Below are 26,367 nucleotides of genomic sequence, written 5' to 3'. Positions count from 1 at the left end.
TTTTGAATGAAAACCTCAGATAAATCTGTTAGATAAAATAAACCTTAGGAACCAGGATGTGCTGAAACTATTTCTAGTTTCCGTGCTAAGCTATAGCTCAACTAGAAACCCAGAGATGTTCTCAATTTTGTAAGCGATCTAAAGGCCTGCTGTGACTGACAAACTTAAAGGCTCATGATATGTAACCGAACACTCCATTGGTGTCCCAACAATTTCTGCTCATATTGCTTTTTATTTTCATCAATAAGGGCATACTCAGAGATACACACACTCGCATTCAGACCTACATGTAATTTAGCGTAATTAAGTTCAAATGCATGTTTTTGGTGTACAGTGGGAACATACACAGGCAGAACACAGAAACTCCCCACAGAAATATGTCACCCTGGAACCAAGCCATGGGCTTTCATTTACTATGAGGTACAAGTGGCAACCACTGGGCTGTTTTTGCTCTCAGAGCAATTAGAAAGAGCTCTTCATCGTCAAGCATATCAGGCATAACTTGCAATCACTGCTTTGTTGTGAGTGAAATCTAAACTACGTGGACGCGGCGGGAAACTATAAATACTCCCTCCTCGCTCGGCACTGGCAGGTACTACGTGTCTAATTGCTTGGATTAGACGCACGCATATGTTTGAGACCTCCCAAATATAACGTTTCTATCAGACATGCCCAGACCCCACGACATGTTTAGTCGAGCTTAAAATAATCAAGCGACAGACGTTCATAGCGTGCATTCAGCTTTAACCCATCACGATGAACGTCCAAGGAAATTGCTAATGCATGTGGGAGGCGGTGAAAATATCCCCGTCTGACACCTAATACTAAAAATACAGCTTGAATGGAGCAGCTGTGCCATCGGAACTTTTTCTTTCTTTTTTTTTTAAATGAGCAGGGCTGATCGAAAAGGGCTGTTTAAAAAGTGTGGCTGTAATTTTCTCATCACAACTTCCTTTTTTTTTTTTTTTCTTCGTTCATTTGTTCAAAAATAGCAAATCATAAATGTCAAAGGGGAGCTTTATCATTTAAATACATATTTGACATAAGACGGAGCCATAATTAATTAAGCCAGACATTGCCTCTAAGCAAGGTTTTCTTTTTTTATATATATATATATATATTTAATCCAAAAAACTAGAAAAGGCAAGTGCTCCATCTTTGACCTGAAAGATGGTGGTACTAGTGAGAATAATTATTTTTTGTGTCTCGGCAGATTCAAGTCTTTTTTCATCATGAAATATAAAAAGAAGCTCAGACGAGAGCAGCATTGCAGTTAATGGAAACGTGTTCTAATTAATTTAATTAATTAATTAAATTCCAAATGCTGTCAGTCACCAATAATTTGACTATTAATACGAATGCAACGACATGTTTTTAATAGCATTTTTGACTTTTATTTAACAATGTTTTCACAACTTCTCAATAAAAATACATGCAATTTCAACATTGTCATTTTTTTTTTCCACTACGCCTCCTGGTGTAAAATTAAAGTTGAATGTCATAAGGAAATTGTAGTTACCTTTATTGAACTGCTAGAAATGTGTAGCTTTGGAGACACAATTTGACCCCTGTCCAGGTTGCCACAGATACCTCCACTTGACCATAGTTTTGTGCTTTTAGTGCATCAACTCCCAAGTACAAAATGTTCACGCGTGTTTGTTTCACCTTGCAGATGGACCCAGTGCAGAAAGCTGTGATAAACCACACGTTCGGCGTTTCTCCGCCTAAAAAGAAGCCCATCATCTCCTGCAACATCTGCCACCTGCGCTTCAACTCCACTGTAAGTCAGACTCCTCTGCTTTTCGCCTTTAGTCACTGCAGGAGTGGTTTTTAATTTTTATCCGCGAGACTCGATAAGAAAAGAGCAAGAAAGACGGGACTGAATTTACCTTTAATTCTCTGCAGGAAGGAGGGAAGCCACCTTTGACCACATCTCTTGTGTCATCCTGTTTGTTTACTGCAAAATTCAATCATTAGTCTCAGTAAACCTGTGATGTATTTTTATATAATAAAATGAAAGGTTCTAGTCAACATTATCTTCCTTTACTGGCAGTAACACCTTCTGACCCCCTGTGATGTGAGCTTAAATCAAGTTATTCCCAGAAAACTCTTATCCAAAGGTCATCTTTTGACTAGCGTGCCGTCCACGTGGTTGCAGCTAATGTAATATTTCTGCCCTCTGTGGTTGAAAACAATCTTGAAAAAAAGCAATTCCTCTTATCATTCCCTCTGGTATATTTTAGGCACATCCATTTCTAACCACTGGCCTCTTAGAAGGAAACCAGTCCAATAGTTCTGTTAGTTTTTTTTCCCCCTCTTATCACACCTGCCTATTCATATTCATTTGAGTCCCATTGCAATGGACTTCATTTCTATATATTTGCATTTATATTGTGAAGGAGGGAAACTGAGCAGAATGACAATGATTCTGCCTTTTTGTGAACTTCAGAACGGGGGAAGGCCACTGGTGCAGGCTCGCCATACGACCTGTCGTCCATTTCTTTTTTTTTTCTCTCTCTCTCTCTCTCTTTCTGCTCTCTGTGTGGACAGTGATGGTATCAGGAGTCTGTTTTCTAACAGGCTCTCTCCTCCACCTCCTCCTCCCTCTGTCACCTGCAGCTGAGCTGAGAGTGCTGCTTGACCCGGGAGTTGGATGCCAGGTTGCAGGCAGGTACCAGGGGAAGCTGGAAATTTCACTTCACAAAAAGAAAAAAGGGAAAAAAAAGACCTGTGTAAAGGAATAATTTGGCTTGATGGACATCTACTTGTATTTTATATTCACTGCTTGTGTAGTCAATACTTGAAGTGCTGTAGGATTCATTTTAACAGTCTTCCACTTCTGTTTTTCATATTTAACTCACAGTTTTGCCATGTTTTTACCAGTGAACACGTGTAACACATATTCATTGGTAATGAAAAGAAATCTGTCATGGCAAGCGATACATGTGGAGGTTTATGAGATTTTACTTGCAAAACTCATTGATCCACTTGCAATTGAGATAAACATTAACAACATTCGATGGCTTTAAGAGAGTTACATTAGTGATCCACTGCGAACTAAACCGGTGAGGAAGGAAGACAAACAGCGGATAGATGTTTCTTTTCAAACCTTTTTTTGTACATTCGCTATTTCTTGTTGAATGTCGAATTAATTCAGAAAGTGCTGCGTTGATTGAGCATCCTGAACTAAGTACTTTTGGATGGAGACAAAAATGGATGACTGTAAAAACTTCAACCTTCACTGCTACATGACTAATGTGTATATAAAGACGGGACAGATTACAAAAGTGCCAGATCATTCCTTTCGGGTCACAAAACTGAAAGATCAAAGCATGACAGATTCATGTCTGATGGATCACACATGAAATTCTACTCCCGCTGCCCTTTTTGTGGACAGTTGTTGCTTGTTGTGTATGACGAGTTTTGAGCCTCTGCGATGCGACGATGCATAAAGCAGATTGAGTGGAGGTCTGAAGTGGTCCTCACAGTCTCCTCCGGGAGGGTCTGTGCTCTGCCATCCGGGGTCTGGTGTTCTTTTCGAAGGTGACGCTCGGTGGACACATACTACACTGGCTTGCCCGATAGTATGCAGATGGGAGCGGAGTGACTCACTTTCACGCTGAATGGCTGGTGTGCGCTGACATTCAACGCAGCCAAAGGGCTTTTGTACCCTTTGCTCGGCTCCGTATTCCCAACCACGCACTTTGACCTGCGGCGGTGCCTTTTCTGTCCGTGCATCTTTCCAAGCTTTACGCAGAGTGTTTTATGACCTCTCCCTCACCACTCCATGCACACGGCCACCGGAAGACGACCTCGCCACGCAATGAGTCTGAATGCACATTAGCAGGCTGTGAAGTGTGTGTGTGTGTGTGTGTGTGTGTTTGGAAAATAGCGTGGATAATTTGAGCAGTGACAAATTATCTAATGGCCTCTTTGTGAAGCCAGATACTCAAAAGTCCTGTTGGTGATCTTAGGAAGCGCACTTGCGTCTTTCACACTCAGAAAGGCACCACGGCTGCAAAAAAAAAAAAATCAGTTCTCTTAAAAGGATAAGAGTGGTTATGTGTAATATATTTTTCTTACGTCTAATAAGCACAGTGAACAAACAAGAATCAACAACGGTAAGTTAGTTTTCAAATCTGGCCGAGAGACAATTCAACCGACTGATGATTTAATATATTCACACATATTGTTTAGATTAGTCTTGACAAAGCATTTTCTATTTATACCTAAAGTTACATAGACAAGAATCCATTTATTAGGGACTATTTTCAACTGTATAATAACAAATGTTTGGAGTTCTTAGACATTTTATTTTCTAATCTGTTCCACATAAACCATGCTACTGCTAAATGCTGTGCCAGTTTGTATTCTAATAAAGAAACCTGCGTTGTCACAGGCTTGTTTAGGCATCACAGGAGGCTTCTGTGGTGTAAGTGTACCTATTTATATTATTTTGTCCCACACTTTGGGAACCCTTGGTCTACAGTAAGAAAAATATGAAATATCACCAACTTATCCTTTATGACTTTCTGTTCAATTGATATCATGGACTGTTCAGTCACTGCTGAAGCTATTTACTTCTTGCACCTGCAAGGCGGAGGTTGTTTCCCATCATATGTGTGTAAAATGGTAAATGGTCTAATACTTCAGTCAGTATTATTATTATTTTTTTTTTTTCTTAGCTGGATCTAAATTACAACTTTCAATTGATTTTTTTTCAGCCTTCATGTGGAAAAGTTACAAATTAGTCATGAAGATCTCATTGGAACAATATTAATTGAAAAACTCTTCATAATATTCTAAGTATATAAGAGGAAAAATATTCAATGGAATTGGTGTTCTTTGTTGTCGTTTGCTCCCTCCAGCCAAGGATTGCATTAGAACTCTTTAGATCTGATGTGCTGTACAAGAATATTAATATGGTAATGAATTACCAATTAAGTATGATCTGCTTCAGTTGTTTTGTCTCGCTGTTGGTGCACATGGAGCTGCTGGAAGCTGATTTCCCTCTGTAGAATTTGTCTTGCTTTATCTACAGGCGTCCAGAGCCATGTTTGGGATCCCATTTCTGCATGCGTCTGTTGTCTCACTGCCACAAAGCTTCTCTAACAGAGCAAGACACGGAGGTCATTTTGTGTCCCGGCATAACAGACACGGGCCATTTTGGTGTCAGAACGAATCAGCGGGAAGATGAGCCAGTGAGCTCAGAGGATGGTCATGACATGCCATAGATGCAACTGAAGCTCATTTGTGCACCGCCATGACAGTGATTGTTATCAAAATGGTGATGCGACTCGTCCTGTGAGTCAAACGCTCAAATGGATCATTTCTCCCGGAACTCCATGGAGGCATGTGAGGCCAAAGCAATGAAACAGACAGAAAGATTACAGTTTACTGCTTTCATGCTGTCCTTCACTAACGTAATCAGTCATTCTGTGCATACACTGTATGCTTACTTTACCCTCTGCTTGTTCTGCTCTTGTGTGCGTGTGTGTGTGTGTGTGTGTGTGTGTATTCATATATGTGTGTGTGGATGTGGACGTGACGGCCAGACCCAGGCAGAGGCCCACTACAAAGGTCACAAGCACGCCCGCAAGCTGAAAGCCCTGGAGACGCAGAGGAATCGGCAGAAGAACGGACAGAGTCACTCCACGGCGGGGAAAGACAGAGAGAGGGGGGCGACGGGAGGAGTCGCAGTGCCAACAGAATCTCAGTCGAAAGACAAAACAGGTATAAAATATTCCTCTTTTTTTCTTTCCTTTTCTTTTTTTAAAGCGAGCGTTCTTGCCACCCTCGGAGTAATCACTTGTAATTGGGGAGACGTAAGCATTGAGGCTTGGTAGCTGTCACTCAACTGGTTAATTACCAGCTATTACCTGTCCCGCTATCATTGGCCCTGTCAGATAGGTAATTACTGCCATCAAGCAAAAGCATTCGCGACGATGAGGAGCGTTAAAGCACTTGAAAAGAGATGCCATCTGAAGAGGGACGTGGCGGCGTCACGCCACTTGATACCCAACAGAAACATTTCCTTGTTCTTAAATGTGAAACGATGGTCTGATGGTGGACATGCTGAAAGCTGCAGAGGATTAGATGTCAGCAGTTAATAATGGCAGTAATAAAGAACTGCGTATCAGCTGCATATATATTGATGACGAAATCAGTTGGAGTGGATTTTGAATATTGTTGCTAAGAGTCTTTATGCTTTTATATTTCTGAGTTGAAATGAATCAGTCTCTGACTAGCTTTTTGAACCCGTCTCTTCAAAGATGTATTTCCTAAAAGTCTATTTTCTTCTTGTCATTCTCTCCCTGAACCACAAAGCCCTGAAACCTCAGTATCAATTGCTTGTAATTTGACACCAGACTCAATACTAAATACTCAATACTCAATACTAATCTTCTTGAAGGGGGTCTTTATAATGCAGATAGCTTCAATATTTAACATTATCCATATGAATAATACTTACTGGATACTATTGATTGAGGAAAAATAAATTAAGACTTTTTTCATCTGTGAAATTAAAAAAAAACCTCAAATACAACGACATGGGTGTACCTGATGTTTACTACACTGTTAAAACCCTTTTTTTATTCTTAACGTTGCGATTATTTGTTCTACAGCTACATCACCATCAAAAAGGCCCCATTGAGAATAATGACTTGGTTATTTTATCCCCTTTCAGGCATCAGTTATTCAGCTTCTCCTTCTCCTCCTGTTCCCTCAAATTGTCACTATCTTCCCTTCCATTCTCCCTGGGGGTTTTTTTTTGTTGTTTTATTATTATTATTGATCTTCTCCCTCCCATTTTCTTCCAGAACCTATCAATTTCGCTCTGACCACATAATGATAAGCTTGTTACAATCAGTGGTTGCCATGGTGGTTGATTGATGGGGACCGACGGAGCTTCAGCAGAGAGAGTGAACAAATGACAGAGGGGCCCAGACACACAAAATGAGTGAAATGGCATAGAAAGAGGAGGAAATGCAGAATAAAAGGTTCTATGGAAGAAAAAAAATAAAAGAAGAACTTGACAGAGTCACGTTTTTCCATCACCTGTTTGTAATGGTTCTGGATAGTCAAAGAGAAGACTTCAATTGTGTTATTCCGAATCATATAATGAAGGTATATCCGAAGTGCATCCCCACTCCAAGTTTACATTACATATGACAGTATGTCTTAAAATTCGATTTTTTTTTTTTGGGTGCAATCAAAATGATAAATGCAACAGCAAATTCCAAGTGTTGCTTGTATTTGTAAGCCACAAATAATTAATCAGTTGCCTTCACTGTTCGCCTCTAAATTCACTTTATAAGCTTGTTGTTTATTGTGAGGACACGCAGCCTCATGACATTGCGACACTGTCACTGTTTTCAGATTACTTTATTCTGGAACAACCAGCTTTAGTTTTATATTAAACAAAGGATTGAGAACACTGCAATATTCCTCCGGATAAATGGATTTCAGTTATACAACCATGTTCTCCAGTGGGGGGGGGGGGGATAATTTAAGCATGGAGTGTTTCACCATAGCATGTGTTCAATCAGTCTTCTGACCTTCAGTGATTTCTACCCATGAAGGAATTTTTTTTCTTTCTTCAATGTGACTTTTGTCTGCTTACTTGTCCGTCAGGCCCGAGCACGTCGTCACTACCTGCGCAGCAGCAAACTAAAAACGGCCAAGGGAGCTCGCAGGAAACCAGCCCTCCCTCCGGAACACCAGCCGTGGACTCCTCCTCGCTCCCATCGACTCAGCCGTCCCCACAGGTGTCCCCTGGCTCTCAGCCGGCTGATGTCCCTTCAAAAGATCCACCTGCGGAGGGATGCGCCCAGACCACGGGCGTACCCCTGAACGCTGATGCTCAGGGAGGCTCCACAGGAGGCGAGGAGGAGACCGTGCAGGGTGAGGAGGCAAAGGAGGCCAAAAGCAACAAAAGACAACTTCACTGTCCTACATGCAAAGTGACCGTCAACTCCAATTCCCAGCTGGAGGCTCATTGCAGTGGTATGTACATTATTCCATCCCTCAGCCTGTGATTACTCCCACACGTTTTGTTGAAAATTGATCAGACTTTGATTTGCTCGTCGCCTCTGATTGATTCAGGCTCCAAGCACAAGCAGATGCTGGATGGGCAGAACAGCAGCCAATCGCAACGCAGGGTCAGGATGACGTCGTCGCCCAGGCCGACCTGTCGAATGAAGCAGCGAATGGGAAGCAAGCCCCGGGCGGTTGTGGGCGTGGCCGGCCAGCCCTTTCACTGTGAACTGTGCCAGGTGTCCGTCAACTCGGAGACTCAGCTGAAGCAGGTGCTCGTCCGGTTATTGCGTTCGGCTAAATTTTTACGACAACACTGGTCACGTGCCTATACTATCCTTCGCATTTGACAAGCTAGTTTCCTCAACGTGTTGGCTCTTTGTAAGTCAGAACTGTCATCACTGAACCCCCCCCCCCCCCCCTGTTCTCTTTTAGCACATGAACAGCAGGAGACACAAAGAGCGCCTGGCTGGGAAGCCTGTCAAGGCGAAGTTCGCCCCCTATACTAAACTACATCCCAGTGCACTCTTAGCGGTGAGAATTTGTCACACCCACACGGCACTAACAGTTCACTGTCCCTCGCACCCGTCAACATATTCACAGTCTGGTGGCTGCAGGGAGGCTCATGCAACTCTGAAATATGCCTTTATTTCCTATTTGAAAACTGAGATGCTTTCAATAACAGGTGTTTTTTAAGGCCTTGGAACAAAGAGTATATAAGATTGTTACCTTAAATTTCCAATGTAGATAAAAAATTTATATGTTTTCTATTTAAGGATATATATAATGGAGTCCTAGTAAATGCATATCAATTGGTATACATATTTTATAAGCTACTAGGAATGAAATCAAGGTTTTATTTCTCTAAAAGTTACTTAAATGTTATTGATTTAGCTATGCTATTGGCAAAGTGGTGCACGTTGGCCAGTTCGATGCTTTTAGTTGAATATTCATCAAATGTATATCTTGTCTTTGTTAATTCACCTGCAAATTGGGTGCTAACCACTGTAGTGTATCTGAATAATGACTTTCTTCTCTATTTTATCTGTGATAAACAGAATGTAACTGTCGCTAACAATCTTTTAAAATTGAGTTTACGTTTCTTTTGTGTGTTTTGTTTTCTTTCGTTTTTGTGATTTCATGTGATTTTATTATATTGTTTTCTATGTGCTGGAAACGTGATCAATATAGTCTTTCGGTTTTTATTCCATCTGTCAAATGGTGATTGGATTTCACTTCTATAGCACTTTTCAAATGCTAGAACAGTCCCAAAGCACTTTAGATCGTTAGCTACGTTCACCCATTCACACACACATTCACACACCAATGGAGGCAGGTCTTTGAATATGTTCACGTAGAGCGTAGTTTTTAATCTGGGGTAAAAAAAAATTTTTTTAACAAAGATTGGAAATGCATGATGGAGGGATACAATACTTCCTTATCCGCCTGTTTGATAAAACGTTTTTCGTGTTTATTATATTGTCACCTCAAAGTGGCTTATTTTTTATTACAAGAGGGTGAAACACTTAAAGGTTTCACAAAGCATAGATATATTTGTAGTCTGTTTTCCAGCCAAATTTGTCTTTTTTTTTTTTATCGTTACTATATTGTGTGTGTGTTTGTTTGCTGGTCTATTAAATTTTTTTTTCTTTATTATCTTTTTTCCCTTTTTACTAAATGTTGACATTACCGGAAAAAAAACCTGAATACATTTGGGCTTTTTCAGCATATTGTGATGTGAGCATTTACCTGTATTTTCCGTTTGATTTCAGACCAAGCTGGCTTTGCATAAGCACCTGTCTAAAGCCCTGCCGGCAGGGTTCCTGACCAGCCCCCTCAATCCAGCCGCATTGTGCACCATGGCGTCCGGGCCCCTCGGTCTCCGACTGCCTCCGGGTCCCACAGCCATCATCCAGGGTCCCCTGATCAGCCCCACGCTCTTCAGGCCTGCTCCCGGACCTCTGAGAGCCACAGACACACCCATCATTTTCTCTCCTTACTAACAAACGCCATGAGGCTGGAAGGCCCACAGCGACAAAGACCTGACCTCTGCAAAGCTGGACTTTGAGTCGTGCCAGCTGAGGACAAATCGCAGCACTGACGAGTGACGTCGGGTCACTATGTCGTGATCGTGAGGGCAGCATAGCAGCGCGTCAGGCTTGGCAGGTCATAAGAAGAACGGTTCGCGCGATCCCCTGGTGTGGATTGAGATTTCAGCGCGGACCGACCACAGTCTCACCTACTCGAGCTGGAAGGACCGTCGTTCAGCTGTTTCCTCTCAGAGAACTGTTGAGTGCATGTTCCCCCGGGGTCTGGACCCCTCAGGAAGCCATAACGACAAGCATCATCTCCATTTATTTATAAGTCAATGATAAACTAATACTCATTAGGGTGTTTCAACGTTGCTAAGTGTTTGTTGAAAAGGTTCTTTTGATTTTGAGAGCCGTCTATATGTATTCTTGAAGAGAAAAATACGTCTGCGTTGTTATAGATTTTAGAGCCAAATCTAAAAAAGAAAAACCAACAAAAAAAACATGCTGATTGTGCGAATCTCAAATGAAATTGAGTGAGAAACTGTCTTTACTTAAAAAAAAAAAAACAAATACAAAATCTGTCACTTTGCATTGCTGAGATTTATGTACCTGACAAAGTTCAAACTTTACAGCCATGGTGTGGATGTCTGTTCTGTCATTTATTTAGATAAAGATTATACTTTTGTTGCTACAACCGTTTCCCCGTCTGTCTTTCCTGCTCTCTGTATCATCGGGTGACAATCAACCGCAGGAGTGTAAATTCACTACCAGGAAACACGCAACGTTTCCAATTCATACAAGATGAGACTTACTTTGACAAGAGATATTCGATTTCATTTCAGTCCCCTTTATTTCCAGTAGGATTGATAGTGAGTAAATGTGCATTTAATAGATGGTTTATATCACAGTATAATGTAGTTGTGTGCAGATGTAAATGTGTACGAATCAACTTGTAAACAACTGTAGCTTATTTTACGAGCCTCCCTGAATGAGAGGATGCACAGAAAATAAACAGCAATGAGGTGAACTGAGGATTCAGACGAGTTTAAAAATGCTCATGCATGCAGTACACGGTTCTCACGGTGTTGTTGTCGTCCTGCCTCATGGTGAGAAGGTCGCCGGTTCAACTCCGACGTGGGCTTGGAGGGAGTCTGCATGTTCTCCCTTTGCATGCCCGAGTTTTCTCTGGATGCTCCAGTCCCGTCCCACAGTCCAAAAACATGCGCTTGATTCTGATCTGCGATTTTAAACTGCCCATAATTGTGATTGTGAGCGTGTGATGGTTTTACTTTGTGTTTCCTCATCCGTCCCACTGTGTCCCCTGGTGTATGAATGAGTACAGAACGGAAAACAAAACTCCCAACATATCTGTACACAACATAAAGTTGTATTGTGTTTTCAACCATTTTTCAGCTGTTTGTCTGGTGCTTATAAAAGGGAAACGGGATGAAAATGAAGTGTACCAATGAATAAAGTGTTTCCAGCAGCCGGTGCTGTTTGTGCAATATTACAAAGAAAATAAAGTAAACACTGATGGAAATGTGCAATTCATCAACATCAAAAGGCTTTATCCTCGAGTTCCCAAATGAGACCATCCTTCACATAATTAAAACTGTTATTTTTATAGAGTGTATTAAGAAACTTATTTCCTCTGTTGTAGAACCCCCCCCCAAATGGCTGTGCTGAATCACCCCGAGCAATATGTATTTTTGAAGTGTCCCCTGGTAAAGTTAATGACGAGTGTAACTGTGCATCAATTGCAATAATGTAAATTATTATGTGGTGAATATGGTGATGCATATGAACTTATAAATAGTCCTGGTTTTTCCATTGGTGTGGTTGTTTTTTATTTTTCTTCACATCCACGAGTACCTGAATCACTGTTTAATGTGCAGAACTGTAAATACTCTTGAGAGGTTTTTGACACAAGCATGCAGTCACTGACAGTTTACATAAATATACTGGCGACATTTCTCACTACAAGCAAAGAAAATATATTTATTTTGTATTTATTACAGCATGTAAAGTGTCCCTGTAGAAAATGTACCTTTATGTAATGTTGATCTCTGACTCCTAAATGCTAAACCTTCATAAAAATGGTGATAACAGACATATCTTGTGTTTCGAAGCCAAAAAATGGCACCAATCACAGATGTGTAATACTGTATAATACTTTTCTGCCCTCTTGTGGCAAAATCAACAGCCAAAGAGGTTTAATTGAGTACTGCATTTAATAATGTAAAACGGTCACTATAACCTTTATATTTCTCTAACAAATGTATGTATAAATAATACAATTTGCAATACATCTTACATTTTCATACAATTTCATTGATATACAACCCGAAAAACACTGGAACATAAAGGTTCGGGAGTATACGAAATATAAGTACAAACATAATCCAAAATTCTATTTTAAAATCGAATTTTGTTCATAATACAAGATGGACAACATCTGAGATGTTTATAGTAGGAGAATAGACAAGCATAAAAAACTATTATAAAACAGTAGATGTTATATTATGTTATAATATATCTATAAAACGTTGGGACAAGCTTTTGTCTTGAATTCCAGCTCCACAACACCTTCAACACGTGATGTTTCAAATGTTTTTAGTTTTTTTTTGAGAAAATGTCTGGACTGCAGACAGACCAGTACAGCACCCAGGATCTTATACTATCAATGCTTGTTTTTTTAACCACTTCACCCATGATCTGTTTCCATTTTTTTCCTAGATGTGTTTTAAGATGCTTCACAATGCCTGTAAATTTTAAACAATATTGAAATAGTAAAATGTTCCCATGCTTATACTTTAGAAATAAATCAAATACGGATGAAGATTGGCCCATCATTGCATTTTTTTTTTTACATTTTGCATATTATCCCATCATCTTTCTCATTAATTCTTGTTATTTTTTATTCTTTCATCTTTCTTTCCAGGCACAATTACTTTGTCAAAAACAACCGAGATGATATTAGTATCCTGAGATTATCATATGTTTAATAAGTTAAAAAGTAGTACATTCCATCATTAAATGTTTCTCATTATATTAGCTTAATCCAGTGGTTCTCAATTATTTTCTGTCATGCCCCCCCTAGAGGACAAAAATGTTTTCAGGCCCCCTCCCCGAATTGTACTACCATTGAGAACCTGATAATATTTATTTATTTATCTGTATAAACCACTGTATGATTTGCTGGCACCAGCATTCTGCATACAATCGCCTGATTATCAAAATAAATTAATAAAATGAGCTGAAGGCCCTTTTTTTTAATCGTTCAAGCATGAATAAAGACACTAATGCTGAAAGTCGTGCCTGCCTCACGCCCCCCCCTGACACCCCACCATTTGAGAAGCACTGGCTTAATCATTTCAGGGGGGAAAAGACATGTCTGACATACATACTTCACTTTTCAGTCAGCTAATTCAAAAAGTGAAAGGTCGGGAACACAAGTTTAGGGCTGTACCATTTAATTAAACTCAGTTTAAAACTTTTTTTTTTTTTTAACAATATTTGCATTTTTTTGCAATTATAAGGAAAAAAATGCAGATCCTAATGAGGGAAAATGTCCTCTTTTTTGGACCTTTTTGAATGACCTTCAAGATGCCTCCTTCCTGAAAGAATTGCATCATTTATCGAGGTTACTTCTTTGTCTTCATAGAGTTGGAATTACAGCTGTATTGAGAGAAAAAGTAGAATAATTTGTATTTAATTTTTCTTGTAATGCAAAGATTTTTTTTCTTGCGTGGCCTTAATACTGCACTCATCCACGTGGGTCGTCGTTATATAAAATATATGTCATGTTGTTTATTGTTTATTTATTGTCGTGTCCCACTTCTGTTGACCTACAAAAAAAAAAAAAAAAAAAAAAAGAAAGAAAGAAATCTCCCGGAAGTGACGTCAATTCACGGTCGTCCTTTCCAGAAAAAAATGGCAGCTGTTGACATCGACGTGCCGGTGGAAATAGAGCCCCAGATCTACAACCGGGAGGACATGGAGCGGTAAGCATGTCAATATATTGTGTGTTGTCCGTGTGGAGCCCGTAACGTGAGTTTTGATGTGAGTGAATCCGCCCGGTGAGCTGACACGGCCGGGAAACAATCCCGCGGTCACGTCCGGAGAGGAGCTAACAGGCTAGCTCTCGTTAGCGACGTCGTGTTTCCTAAATCCAAAATATGGTTTCTTTGTCAAATCAAATATGTTCCATCGCAATTTCGGCCGTTTGTAGTAAGAGTTAAGGGAGACATCTACACATATGACTCCTTATAAAATGGCTTCGTGACAACATCTGCCTGTATTTTCAGCAAACCGGGATGAGACAATCCCCTCCAACACATGGTTAGCATCAGATAGCCAGGATGTGTGCCTGTAACGCTTTTAGTGTTTCTGAGGCTCTGTTCGTAATATTTTAACCGGAACACAAGCGGCAACAGTCCTGTGTAATGATGGTTTCGAACAACGTCGTGTTTCGTTTTCATCTTTCGAGAAACTTCCACAAGAGGCTTTGATTGATCTGGTTGTGACATAGAGTTCCGGTGATTATCACGGTTTCTCAACCTTTTCCACTCACCTAACCAGGCTCAACAAAGACTTGGGTTTTCTGTCAATTTACAATCATCAACTCATTAACGATGCGTTTTGTTTGAATTTAATCCTGAGTTATTTTATCCTCAAGCACCCCCCCCTACCCCCAAGTACGAAGTAAACAAACTGCGTGCATTTAATTGTCATTATTTTAACTTTGGATTTTTATCCAATGAACAATTAGAACTTTTCTTTTACAAGTGCAATCCATACAATTTTTCAAATAAGATATGGAGATTTTTGTGAATTGTGCTTGTGTTGTTGTGCCAGCCTAAATGGAGTATTTGCACTTCAACAACCATTTTAACATTCAGGGATTTGTACGTGTTGAATGATGTAACAGAGACGGAAGTTAAGGGTTTATATTATTAAGTGCTGAGAGTGTCACATGACACAGTGGAAACTAAGTATTAAAAGTCTCTACCCAACTTGGTCTGAAGTATGACTTTACGTTTTGGTCAGCAGTCAAAGACATCTGCTTTTATTATTCTTGGATTGTGTGTTTATATTCTGTAAAGTAAATGGAGGCTCAAGTAATATGATTAAAACTTTGTTCATCAAAAGATGAGGAATCAAACAAAAGATGCAGAACTAGTCTTCTTGTTTAATGAAATACAACATAAGAAAGGATCTATAAGTTTCACTTTCAGTTTTTCCATCAAAAGTTAGCTCAGGCTCTGTAAAAACACACCCCATTTTATAACATACTCCTTTTAAAAAATACTTTAAGTCTTGTTCTCACAAAGATTTTAGATTAATATTCTAAAATAACATATTCTAAGATAATACAACACTTACAGCGGAGAAGGTTTGAGATGCAGAACTAACAAAGTTTGGGAAATTTGACTCACTGGAAAAAAGTTAATGCTACAGTGATATTGTCATGAAAGTAGAGCATTTAAGTAGACACATGCAATGGTGATGTTCTCATTTTAAACAATTTATTAAAACAAAAGCCAACTGTAGTGGCAGGATTATACCACAACAAGAAACATCATGATGATGTCCTAATAAGTTGTCATGTGACCTGAAGCATCAGTTACAGCTTGACGACGACGTCTCCTGCTGATCACCAGTGGACTTGTATCTGCTGAAATGTGGCATCACTCCCTTGGGGTCATTGAGGTTCTGAATGCTGAGTTACAATCCTGTACAGGGTGACTCGGCTGATCCCAGAGGTTTTATTTTGGATCGAGGTCTGGATAAGGGTGCAGGTCGATCTATTTGAGGTCCTCCAGTCTCCAGCAGACGTTCACTAATGATGACTCACGTCATCCATGGAGATTACACGAGGACTGTTGATCATGCAGGGGCACAATGTCTGGATTCATGGTGTTATTTAGGTATATGGGCTCGTCATTGTGTCGTTCACAACGTGTGTGGTGGTTCTGTATTGACTCGACACACCTGCTCACTCCGTAACACCACCAACAAACTGTTTCAACACTAACTGATAATTGAAGCAGGACATTTATTGGTTGATTCATTGAGCCAGCAGCTGTTGTGAATTGTGATGTTAAGCTCCTTGTTGGAGAAGAACAAGTTGTCCAAAAAGTACTGAAACATTTACAAGTGAACTTAGTGCGACTTTCTCTAAATTTTTGATTGTTCAAGCTGTTCAAAGTTCTACTGCATTTTAGGTTGGATTGGCCCAGTCAGTCGTCCTCTTGGTTTATAAGCCCCTGTGTTGTTGTCCTACAGATAACAAGTGCGAAACGTGGAAAGATAAAAAGCATGAATCAACTCATTGATTACAAGCATTAGTGTCTTAAGACTTTAATTTTTTTACACTTAATAGTTCAGTAGAACAATGGTTCAAAAGTCCAATCTGAATAGTAATTTGTTAGGTAGAATTGAACAAAGCTATTTGACAGTTCACGCTCAATGCTGAATTTTATTGTCAAATGAGCAACACAAGACTACAAAATGAGTTTTAGCTACACCGGCTGCATTGCCCAGCACACCAGGAGCTTCTTCCTCCAGTTTTCAGTGCTGCTTCACCCTCTAAGGGTCGCCACTCCTGACACCACTGCAGCAGGTGAATTTCACTGCTATGTTTAGTAGCAGGGCTATCGGGAGTCAGGGCTGCGTGTCCCTTCACTGCTGTCCCACTTCCAGGTGAAACACGGCACAGTGGAAGCTTTGCAGACGTTTGCTCCGATTGCAAAGTTTTCCCTCATTATTTAATGCAAATGGAGAAAATCATAGTGCTTGTGAAGCAGCACATTTTCTCTCTTATCTGATTATATTACAAGTTTTGACTCTGTGAGATAATTCCTGAATTATGTAGTCTTGTACATTTCAGACTTCTTGAAAGGCCTCTGGGTTATTTTTGGTGGCCAGTTTGTGCTAACTTGTGGTTTTCGTTACCTGTGCTGACTTTGGTTTCTGTTCGTTCTCTCTGCAGTCAGGCTGAAGGCTTCAAAGAGCAAGGAAATGCTTTCTACAGCAAGAAGGATTACTCTGAGGCGTTCAACTACTACACTAAGGCCATAGGTGAGAAGAGTGAAATGAACTTTCACAGTATTTGGACAATATTCATATTATACATGCTTCGTTTTTAAGTCTTGTGGTTGGTGAGCGACTGACGTCACACCTGAAGATGCGACTTTCCTGTTCACCCCGCTGTTGATCTCTGAATTGCGACGTTTTCTTTTTCGCCGTTAAGATGCTAGCCCTAAAACTGCCAGTTACTACGGCAACAGGGCGGCCACCCTCATGATGCTCAGTCGCTTCCGGGAAGCCCTTGAAGATTCCCAGCAGGCTGTGCGTCTGGACGACTGTTTCATGAAGGTGGGTTTGAGCAGACTGCCACGGTGAGCGCTCGGGTGTCGGGTTACGCCTCTACTTGGCAGGTAAAATGTATGTTTTCCTGTCCCCCGCAGTAAAGTTTCCACTCTCTCCCACAGGGTCATCTACGTGAAGGAAAATGCCACTTGTCTTTAGGAAACGCCATGGCGGCCAGTCGCTGCTTTCTGAAGGTTCTGGAGCTGGAGCCAAGCAATCGAGAGGCCCAGCAGGAGGTGCGAGCTTGTCTTCACTCATCGTGTGAATCCAGCGTTTACATGAGATTCATACAGAACAAAGTAACTTGCATGATTGTGACATTTCAGCTTCAAAGGTTTAATGAGTTCTGTTTCGTTTCAGAACAAGAATGCAACCACCCTCTTGGAGTTTGAAAGAATGGCAGAGTTCGGCTTTGAAAAGCGGGATTTCAGAAAGGTACTTTACTACTTCTATTCCCATAAATAATTTGAACTATAGTTTGTTTGTTGCTGGATTAAAGAGGTCCAGCACCTCCACAAATAATCTTTTGAGTAAGTTGATTGAATATCATTGCTTTCAGGCATTTGGCCAGTATTTATATTTTTATAGCGAGAATCCAGTTTGACTGGAAAGGCTGCATTGTTTCCATGTAAACTGCTCACAAAAAACTAAATGTTTTCTTTATGGTCTGCGTGTAATCATTAGCAGGGATGCACGATGAAAAGCGGGAGAATTCAGACATGTCTGCCGTGTGGAGAATTAGAAATTGATAACGTCGCCGTTTGCAATGAAAGCTCAACGTCGGTCATGCGAGGAGGAGTTAAAACCCGGTTCTCCTTTTGAGTTCTGGAAGTCCCGCCAGGCTGCGTCCCGATTCTGGTCCATGTAGCCCTCAGGTACATCGGTGTCGGCACTGTCTCCCACAGAGAAATCGTACATATCGGGGGTGTCAAACAAAAGGCCAGAGGGTCCAACCTGGCCCAGCAAACAAATTGTAAAAAAATGTCTGTCTTATGTGACTATATTCTTCCACGCATCAGTGTAAATGTAAAGGTGTTAATGCCACTATTTTACCGTTCCCACTTGGAATGAAAATTGGGCTGAACGAGAAAGTGTTTGACACCCCTGGTGTAGGCTGGGAAAAGTCAGCGATTCTTATTTCATACAGAAAAATCTGCCTCTTGTTATGGATTTGTACTTTTGTACCTCTCTTCCCTTTGCTCGTCATCAACATGACTGTCTTTGGTTCTCACTCGGAGGAGTGTGAACGATAGTCTGAGCTTTGTTTTGAGTTTATTTACATGTATTGTATAACCAGATGGGCACCTGTTATTGGAAAAATGCTTTTATTTCGTAAATACAAGAGTCAGTGAATCACCTGCAGCCCACAAGTTCAATTCAAACATATTTATTTAGGTATAGGGATTATTTTATGTTCTGTAAAACCTGTGAAGTGCACTTTCATTATTCCTACCATTACTAAGCATTTCATGCCTTAGTTTTAGTCAAAATGCTCTGAAAATATAAAAGGCTTCATACTTTTGTCTTTAAAAAGAAAAAGCAGATTGCGGCTCACATGCAAGTTGCATTATTTTTGTATTTTGGCTTGAGGGCTGCTACAAAACAGCAGCCCCATCACCAGGTTGAATGGTTTAATTATTATTATATATATATAATATAAGCAATATTTTGGTTTAGAAATATATGGGCAGACATCGTGCATCCCCAGTCATGTGTCGTCTTGTGCTTCAGGTGGTGTACTGTATGGACCGGGCCTTGGCTTTGGCCTCTGCTTGCCACCGTTTCAAAATCCTGAAGGCGGAGTGTCTTGCCCTGCTGGGACGCTACCCGGAAGCCCAGTCCGTCGCCAGGTAGGAGCTCCTGTGCTTTCTCATGCTCCAGGTCATTTGCGTCAATTTACATATTTTTCAATGCCGGACTTGAATGTGTATGCGTTTATTTTACAGTGACATCCTGCGAATGGATTCCACGAATGCAGATGCACTGTACGTCCGAGGGTTGTGTCTTTACTATGAGGACTGCATTGATAAGGCCGTGCAGTTCTTCGTCCAGGCGCTGCGCATGGCCCCCGACCACGAAAAGGCTCGGGTAGCCTGCAGGGTAAGTTTACCAGCTTAAACGCAGAGAATATAAAATCTGGGGCAGTTTAGTACAACTTATAATGTGTCACACGTTACTACAATGATGGGCTCTCATTGAAAATGTTCCCAATGTGGTGTGCGATTACCGTTGTCGGTGGTTTTGCATGATTGTTAACTACCAGTTAAAAGTATCCTATTGAGCTTTTTGTAATTTAATGTCCAAAACCGCTTCAAACACAATATGTGCCGTCACAAATTTAAACGTACAGTTGATGTATGATGTAGAAAATCCCAACTGCTATAGTGTATATGAACCACTCATACCACACATGCATTAATCATGTCTGAAAAGGAGTAAGAGGAAGCGAAGCTTATTCAATCTTGTTGTTATACGCTTACTTACGTGGCTGCATATTGGAAAGGCATATACACATCTACCTGTTTACATTCATACCCAGTGTGTTCACAGTGCCTGTCTGGGCCATATGTCATTCATGACATCGACTAACCTGTGTTATAATACGGGACTGTACCTTTAATGAATAGTCTCATGTTTTGTTTTTGTTTTTTTAATCCTATTACATGGCAAAAGGTGATTTTTGTCTCTACTTGATTGTTGTCCCTTGATGCCCACAGACAAGTGCGCACACATATGGAAAATATGTTGCATCAGCCACCTGAAAAACAGGATTAAAAAAAAACAAACTACATTCCCACGATAGAAGGATGCAACACCAGCTCTCCTGTGAGTCGGTCTGAGTACAGAAAAGAGCCGGCGTGCTTGAACGCCGCCTCTTAACAAGCCGCAAAAGCTAGATTATAAGTTCAGTTCAATTTTATTTACCGTATTTTCCGCCCTATAAGGCGCACCTAAATACCTCAAATTTTCTCAAAAGCTGCCAGTGCGCCTTATAGCCCGGTGCGCCTTATATATGGACGATTGTTCCACTCAAGTCTGCTATTTGACAGCTGAACAACCAGAAGCTTTTATTTTGACAACTCTAACTTCGCAACCGGATCTTCAGAGCGGACCACACTCCGCACAACACCTTAATCACTCATGGTTGCACACCAACATTCTAACAAACCAAAATAAACTAGATGAAATAATTACTCCCTAAACTGGGGAACAAAAACACAGCATAAACACAATCAACACAACACCAAGCCCAACAACGAGCCACAATAACCTCCAACAACACAAAACATGAATTTGTCGCTGCAAGGCATGATGGGACATCATGCCTTGCAGCGACAAATTCAACCTGAGCTCCTCAGTGCAGCCGATAGAAACTCCCATAATTCATTGCAGCTGTTTGTGGTGTTTTAAATGCAATTATTGGGGGTTATATTTGGTTTGTGGTGTCGGTAATAATTGTGTTGTGTTGTGTTTTTGTTGCTTAGTTCATGTAGTTTAGTTTATTATTATTATTATTATTACCGGTAGTTGTAAGTTGTCAACCAGTAGTGAAGAAGGTTTTGTGTGTAGTGTCCTCCTGGCATAGGCTGCAGGTAGACTATTAAAATAAAGCGTGTGCACCTCTCTGGGTGTTAGAATCAGTGGAAAATATAACCTAATGGCTTTGAGCTATAAATGTTGCCGACCACTGGTCTATTCCATGCGCCTTATAGGGCGGTGCGCCTTATATATGAATGAAGTTGTAAATTATGTCAATCAATGTAGGTGCGCCTTATAACCCGGTGCGCCTTATAGGGCAGAAAATACGGTATGTCCTCGTCGGGCAAATGGTCTAACAGCAAAGTATAAAAACGTAAATAATGCTCTTACATACATACATGACATGAAACATTTAAAAATCCAAGAGGAGTTTTTAATCCCTTTTGGATTTAAAGAGATTTAAAAATCCCTAGTAGCTGTACGAACAGGTCAGAATGTAGTTTGGCTTCCTCCTGTTGAAAGATGGAAAGTGCATTTACAGGCAAATCTATAAACAGGATACCTTTAAGATGGTAGATATTAAATGCAGTTGATGCATGATACATGGTTTATGAAGAGCATGTTTTATACATAGAAAGTCACTTCAGGACTCAGTTAATGTTGTAAGATAAACATGACAGGCTTTTTTTTTTCTTCTTCTTCTTCTCCCTGAACTAGAATGCGAAGGCCTTAAAAGCCAAGAAAGAGGAAGGAAACCATGCATTTAAAAGCTGCAACTACAATGCGGCCTACCAGCTGTATACGGAGGCGCTGGCGATAGACCCCAACAACATCAAGACCAATGCAAAACTCTACTGCAACAGAGCCACAGCAGGAGCAAAGGTAAATGGAAACTTTGTTACACAGTCAGTGTAAGAAAGTCAGTCTTAAGAGTCACTTAGTCAACAATACTGTCTGACAATTTGCTTAAAAATAGCTTCTTCTTTTTTCCCCCAATGTTCAGGCTCTAATTGCATTTTGCCTCTTTTCATTAAATCCCCGTCTTGCAAACAGCTGAAGAAACTTGATCAAGCCATTGAAGACTGTTCCAGCGCAATCAAACTCGATGACACTTACATCAAGGCCTACTTAAGAAGAGCTCAGTGGTATGAGAGGCAGCCGTCAGAAAGCACGTTTCCCACTGGTGTCGCTGAGTATTGTGCCGTCGTTTTGACTGTCGTTGTCCGACCTGCAGTTACATGGACACGGAGCAGTACGAAGAGGCGGTACGGGACTACGAAAAGGTTTACCAGACGGAAAAAACTTCAGGTGAGCCTCTGTCCCGATCCTCCCGCCTGTTTAATGAGCACGCGAGCCGATGGGATTTGGTTTCTCTGCGTTGCAGACCACAAACATCTGCTGAAGACGGCACAGATGGAGCTGAAGAAGAGCAAGAGGAAAGATTACTACAAGGTGCTGGGAGTCGGCAAGAACGCCACCGAGGACGAGATCAAGAAAGCCTACCGCAAGCGGGCTCTCATGCATCACCCAGGTATTCCTCTCGGATTTGGCACAGCGGCATGACGCCAGCTTTTACTTGTTCGTACGGATTGTTTCTTTGGTTTTTGTTGTCGACTGCTTATCTTTGGCTTGCAGACCGCCACAGTGCAGCAACCCCAGAGGTGCAAAAGGAAGAGGAAAAGAAGTTCAAGGAAGTGGGCGAGGCCTTCACGGTCCTCTCTGACCCCAAGAAGAAAATGCGCTACGACAATGGGCACGACCTCGAAGACGACAGCAACTTTGACGGCGGAGGTAATTCAAACCTTTTCAGAGATTTTGCTTCTAAATGTTTTGGTTTTTTCCCCCCCATAAACATGTGGCGCCAAATAGACATGCAAATAAAGATTTCTGAGTATCTTAAATCAGTGCACTGGTGTCGTTGGCGGCGCTCTTGCCTCATTCGGAGGCTCTTTGTGTGTTTGGAGTTTGCATGTTCTAGATGTGAAGTGACCTGCTTTCACACAGCTGGGATTAAAAAAAGGCGTCGTTTCATGGTCACACAGCAACTTTTTGAAAATGGTGTCCAGAGAAATGGGCGAAACACTGAAAGTGCTATGGTTTTTTTTTTTTTTGTTGGGCCACGAGTGTTTCTGACGGAGTCAGAGCGTTTCTATATCAGGGGAGCAGTTTTACAAAAACTTGATGCAAAAAGCGTGACAGACGATTTCACTTGAAACCACGTTTGTGTAAACGGTACCTCAATCATGAAACGATGTTGCAACAGTTTTCCACTCAACTTGATGATTCTCAACTTGATCAACCTCCAAACCCTCAACTGTGTAGAAGTCAACGCTTGTTAAAGACTTGTGTCCTAAATATCTTTATTCTGTCAATTTTTGCAATGTGTTCTGGTTGAAGGTCTTTAATTTCCATTTGCACTTTTTCCTTGTTTAGATTTTGATGCAAACAACATCTTCAGGGCTTTCTTTGGTGGTCAAGGTGGAGGATTCACGTTTGACTCTAGTCCAGGTATCTTCTTTATATTTTTTATTTCTAAATCTTTTTACTGGATGTTGTCTCAGTTTATTGAAATATATTAAGAACTGAATGTAGGGGTAGCCTTTTTCTTGACTAATTGTTTTTTTTTTGTTTTTCAGACTCTGCGCCTGGAAACTTCTTTTTCCAGTTCGGCTAAAGCAAGGAAGCGTGTTTTTGGAAGAGCAGCCCTGCAGAGGACAAGCTTCAGTTGGACCCACAGTCACCTTGTGACGCTCGTACTCCCGAGTGTCTCGCAAAATATCCCCACTATTCTTTCTCAAGAGATTTTTTTTCCAGTCGTTGCATTCAATCCTAAATGTATTCCCCACTTTGACACTCGCAAATGTTGGACAAGACCTGAGTAATTCAGCTTTTTTTCTTTTTTTTTTTTATCACAATGAAGACGAACAAACCAATTTGTCTTTTTTTTTTTTTTTTTTAGATTGGATCACCTGATCAGTGCAAGTATCTCTTGCCATCTTTAACATTTTAATAAACAAACCTATACATTTGTAAAGCTGTCTCAGCCTTCATAAGTACTCCAGACATGTAGGTGTGATGGCGGATTAAATGTAGAAGACGTTAGAAAGCGCACATCTTTAGGGTTCTGCCGGGACGGCATGTCTCCATAGAGGCAAGAGGACAAAAAGGACTGCGGAAATTCGGTGTCACACCTGACCTCAGGACAGCCTGTGGAGGACGACCCCTGTCCGCCTAGCAATTGTGTCCAGGTTTCATTGGCCGACTTGCCAAATATTGTATCGACTTCCAGGGTTCGGTTTCTTCATCATGCTGCATTGTATAGTTGACTCGAATGTAAATCGTTAACCGTCTACGTTTTTCTTCGGTCTGCCCTCAGTCTATTTATATTTATTGTACTGTAGATCCGAAACTTGTATGCAGCTCAATGCCGGTGGGTTCTTTTTTTTGTCTTCCTCCTTTTTTTTTTTTCTATTTTTAAGCGCTCATTTGTAAATGTTTTCAACTTGACCCTCCCCATGTCTGCAAATATTCACAGTAACTTTTTTTTTAAAGAAAATCAGGCCAAAATCTGACCACTTTCACCGATTTTCTTTTGTTAAAATTGTATGAAACGCCCACACACGTGTCATTCAAATTAAATTGGTGCCTTATCGGACTCTGTTAAACCTCTTCCAGTCGAACGCTGAAGAGCAAGCCACATCTTAACTGAAGAAAGGCAACATTTTTGCTTGTATAGCATGTTTTTATTTAGGTTTTTTTTGTTTTGTTTTGTTTTTTCTGTGCTATTCCATATAATTTCCTTTTCCATGTAAAGCTAGTACACAAATATCGGCTTTGCAATTCTTCATCCTCTCCTGCAGAGAAGACTGAAATTTTGCCTTTGTGTCGTCAGTCACGCCCGCCCGTCGTTCACCGAATACTTGTCATGCACGTTTTGTCAGTACAGCCCTTCTTTTACCGGTTCCACTCGTTTCAAGGGGTTACTGGGGGTGGGGCGAAGGCTTACGTTGTTAATTGTTCTGTCTCTGATCTCTGTATCATTTTTACAACTAACTTGATTACAGTATTAACAAGACAAGCTTTTTAACCATAAAAAAAAAAATTTAAAGGTCGTCTTTTGCTGTAAATTTGGACTTTGTTTTAATGTAATAAAGGTCTTTTGGGTGTCACAGTTTTCCCAGTGAAAATGATCGAATGTCTACTTCTTAAAGAGTACCAAGTACACTTGTGAGCGTCCATTTGTTGGAACATGTTTGTATACATTCTATAACCCAGTCGTCCAGTACCAGTTCACCACTACGTTCAGATTCCTGTCAATCTTTAAACCCTTTGCATCACCTTGGTAAGAAAGACTATTCTAATATCTTTATTGAGCAGTTTAGTTCAACAACGGATGCTTTTTGTGGAGGTGAACACGACCATATCTACTCAGTCCCAACCACTCTGAACTTGCCAAGTGGCAGTTTCTGCTGCAGGGGCCCACAGAGCCAGTTTGACCAGTGTCCTGTTTCCTCGTGATGAACTTTACAGGTGGTGTAGCTTGTTTGAGCTGTACTGCACCAGCAGTCCTGACTCCAGTCAGTCAGTCCTGCTCCATGGAGTACTTTTGTGTTTGTCTGGATCTTCAATGCCTATATTTAAGTGAAGGTAAATTGATAGAGGTTGATTGGTGGCTCTAGAATTGCTTGTGGATGTGAGTGTTTAATGATCTGTCCAGAATGTAGCCTTGGTAAACCCATAGTCAGCTGGGATCTGATCCAGCCCCCCATGAATGTAACAAAGCGATACACATGATGGATGTATAGCCTCAAGGTTGAACAGGTGTCTAAAGATGATGGATGGATTTGAGAAGGCATGATGTTATTCAAGTGGAGTAGAAATACCTGAAAATGACTCCCCAGTTGTTTACCCTTTGTAGGTAGAGTAGAAATAGGTATTATGATATATTCATATATACGAGGCTAAATAGTGACTGGTATCAGTATAAACAGAATGAAATGACCAAACCATTTCCAAAGAGGAGTAACAGTTTTATTGACCCTGTGGCGCTATCTACTGTATGTTTAAATCAAACATTTAACACTCACGTGTTGCTTGGAGATAATTCTTTACTCAAATAATAAAGTCAGAATACTAAGGTTAAGATGGATTATAAGGTTAAGACTTGAGATTTACTTGAGTCCTTCATCTGTGTGACTTGGTCCCATTTCTGGTAAATGAAACATTTAACTCTTAGTGTTGCCTAGAGATATTTCTTATCAGAGAAAAATGTTGAAGTCAGAATAAATATATATCATTACAAGATGAATCACACAATCGTGTCACGTGAAGAAGCATAAAAGGTATTTTTTGTCATGGCAACAGTCAACCAAGCGACTTGTGAATTTAGTATGCTATAGCGCTATGCAGGCAGCAGGGGGCAGTATCAGACATGGCTGCAGAG

The 26,367-nt window shown here is 40.7% G+C and overlaps 2 protein-coding genes across 2 annotated transcripts in view; both read left to right on the top strand.

Moving 5' to 3' along the window:
* LOC308145284 (zinc finger protein 385B-like) overlaps window positions 1-10,040 on the top strand; it is a gene marked incomplete at both ends in the record, with an annotated part of 40,491 nt that extends 30,451 nt beyond the window's left edge. The window contains 6 exons of the mRNA XM_080516665.1: window positions 1,673-1,780; window positions 5,556-5,733; window positions 7,636-8,007; window positions 8,107-8,309; window positions 8,473-8,571; window positions 9,810-10,040. Of these exons, the coding sequence (XP_080372791.1) occupies window positions 1,673-1,780; window positions 5,556-5,733; window positions 7,636-8,007; window positions 8,107-8,309; window positions 8,473-8,571; window positions 9,810-10,040 (1,191 nt within the window). The remainder of the gene's footprint in view (window positions 1-1,672; window positions 1,781-5,555; window positions 5,734-7,635; window positions 8,008-8,106; window positions 8,310-8,472; window positions 8,572-9,809) is intronic.
* Window positions 10,041-13,996: 3,956 nt separating this feature from the next.
* On the top strand, window positions 13,997-25,114 carry LOC308145844 (dnaJ homolog subfamily C member 7-like). Its single transcript, XM_080517422.1, has 14 exons — window positions 13,997-14,074; window positions 17,065-17,153; window positions 17,326-17,450; window positions 17,567-17,680; window positions 17,805-17,879; window positions 19,176-19,294; window positions 19,391-19,544; window positions 21,642-21,806; window positions 21,978-22,069; window positions 22,159-22,232; window positions 22,309-22,455; window positions 22,560-22,715; window positions 23,358-23,432; window positions 23,561-25,114. Exons 1-14 carry the CDS (start codon window positions 14,004-14,006, stop codon window positions 23,596-23,598), a joined length of 1,494 nt encoding a protein of 497 aa, XP_080373548.1. The 5' UTR covers window positions 13,997-14,003; the 3' UTR covers window positions 23,599-25,114.
* The last annotated feature ends 1,253 nt before the right edge of the window (window positions 25,115-26,367 follow it).

The sequence above is a fragment of the Blennius ocellaris genome (assembly GCF_963422515.1).
Source record: "Blennius ocellaris genome assembly, chromosome: 21".
Classification (NCBI taxonomy): domain Eukaryota; kingdom Metazoa; phylum Chordata; class Actinopteri; order Blenniiformes; family Blenniidae; genus Blennius; species Blennius ocellaris.
The sequence above is the reverse complement of the archived record's forward strand: the minus strand, read 5'-3'. Positions and strand labels throughout refer to the sequence as shown.

Coding starts and splice junctions, on each gene's coding strand:
- LOC308145844 (XM_080517422.1), top strand. CDS start 14,004: ATGGCAGCTGTTGACATCGACGTGCCGGTGGAAATAGAGCCCCAGATC. Junction 17,880..19,175: donor AAAAGCGGGATTTCAGAAAG/GTACTTTACTAC, acceptor CTTGTGCTTCAG/GTGGTGTACTGTATGGACCG. Junction 23,433..23,560: donor CACGTTTGACTCTAGTCCAG/GTATCTTCTTTA, acceptor TTTGTTTTTCAG/ACTCTGCGCCTGGAAACTTC.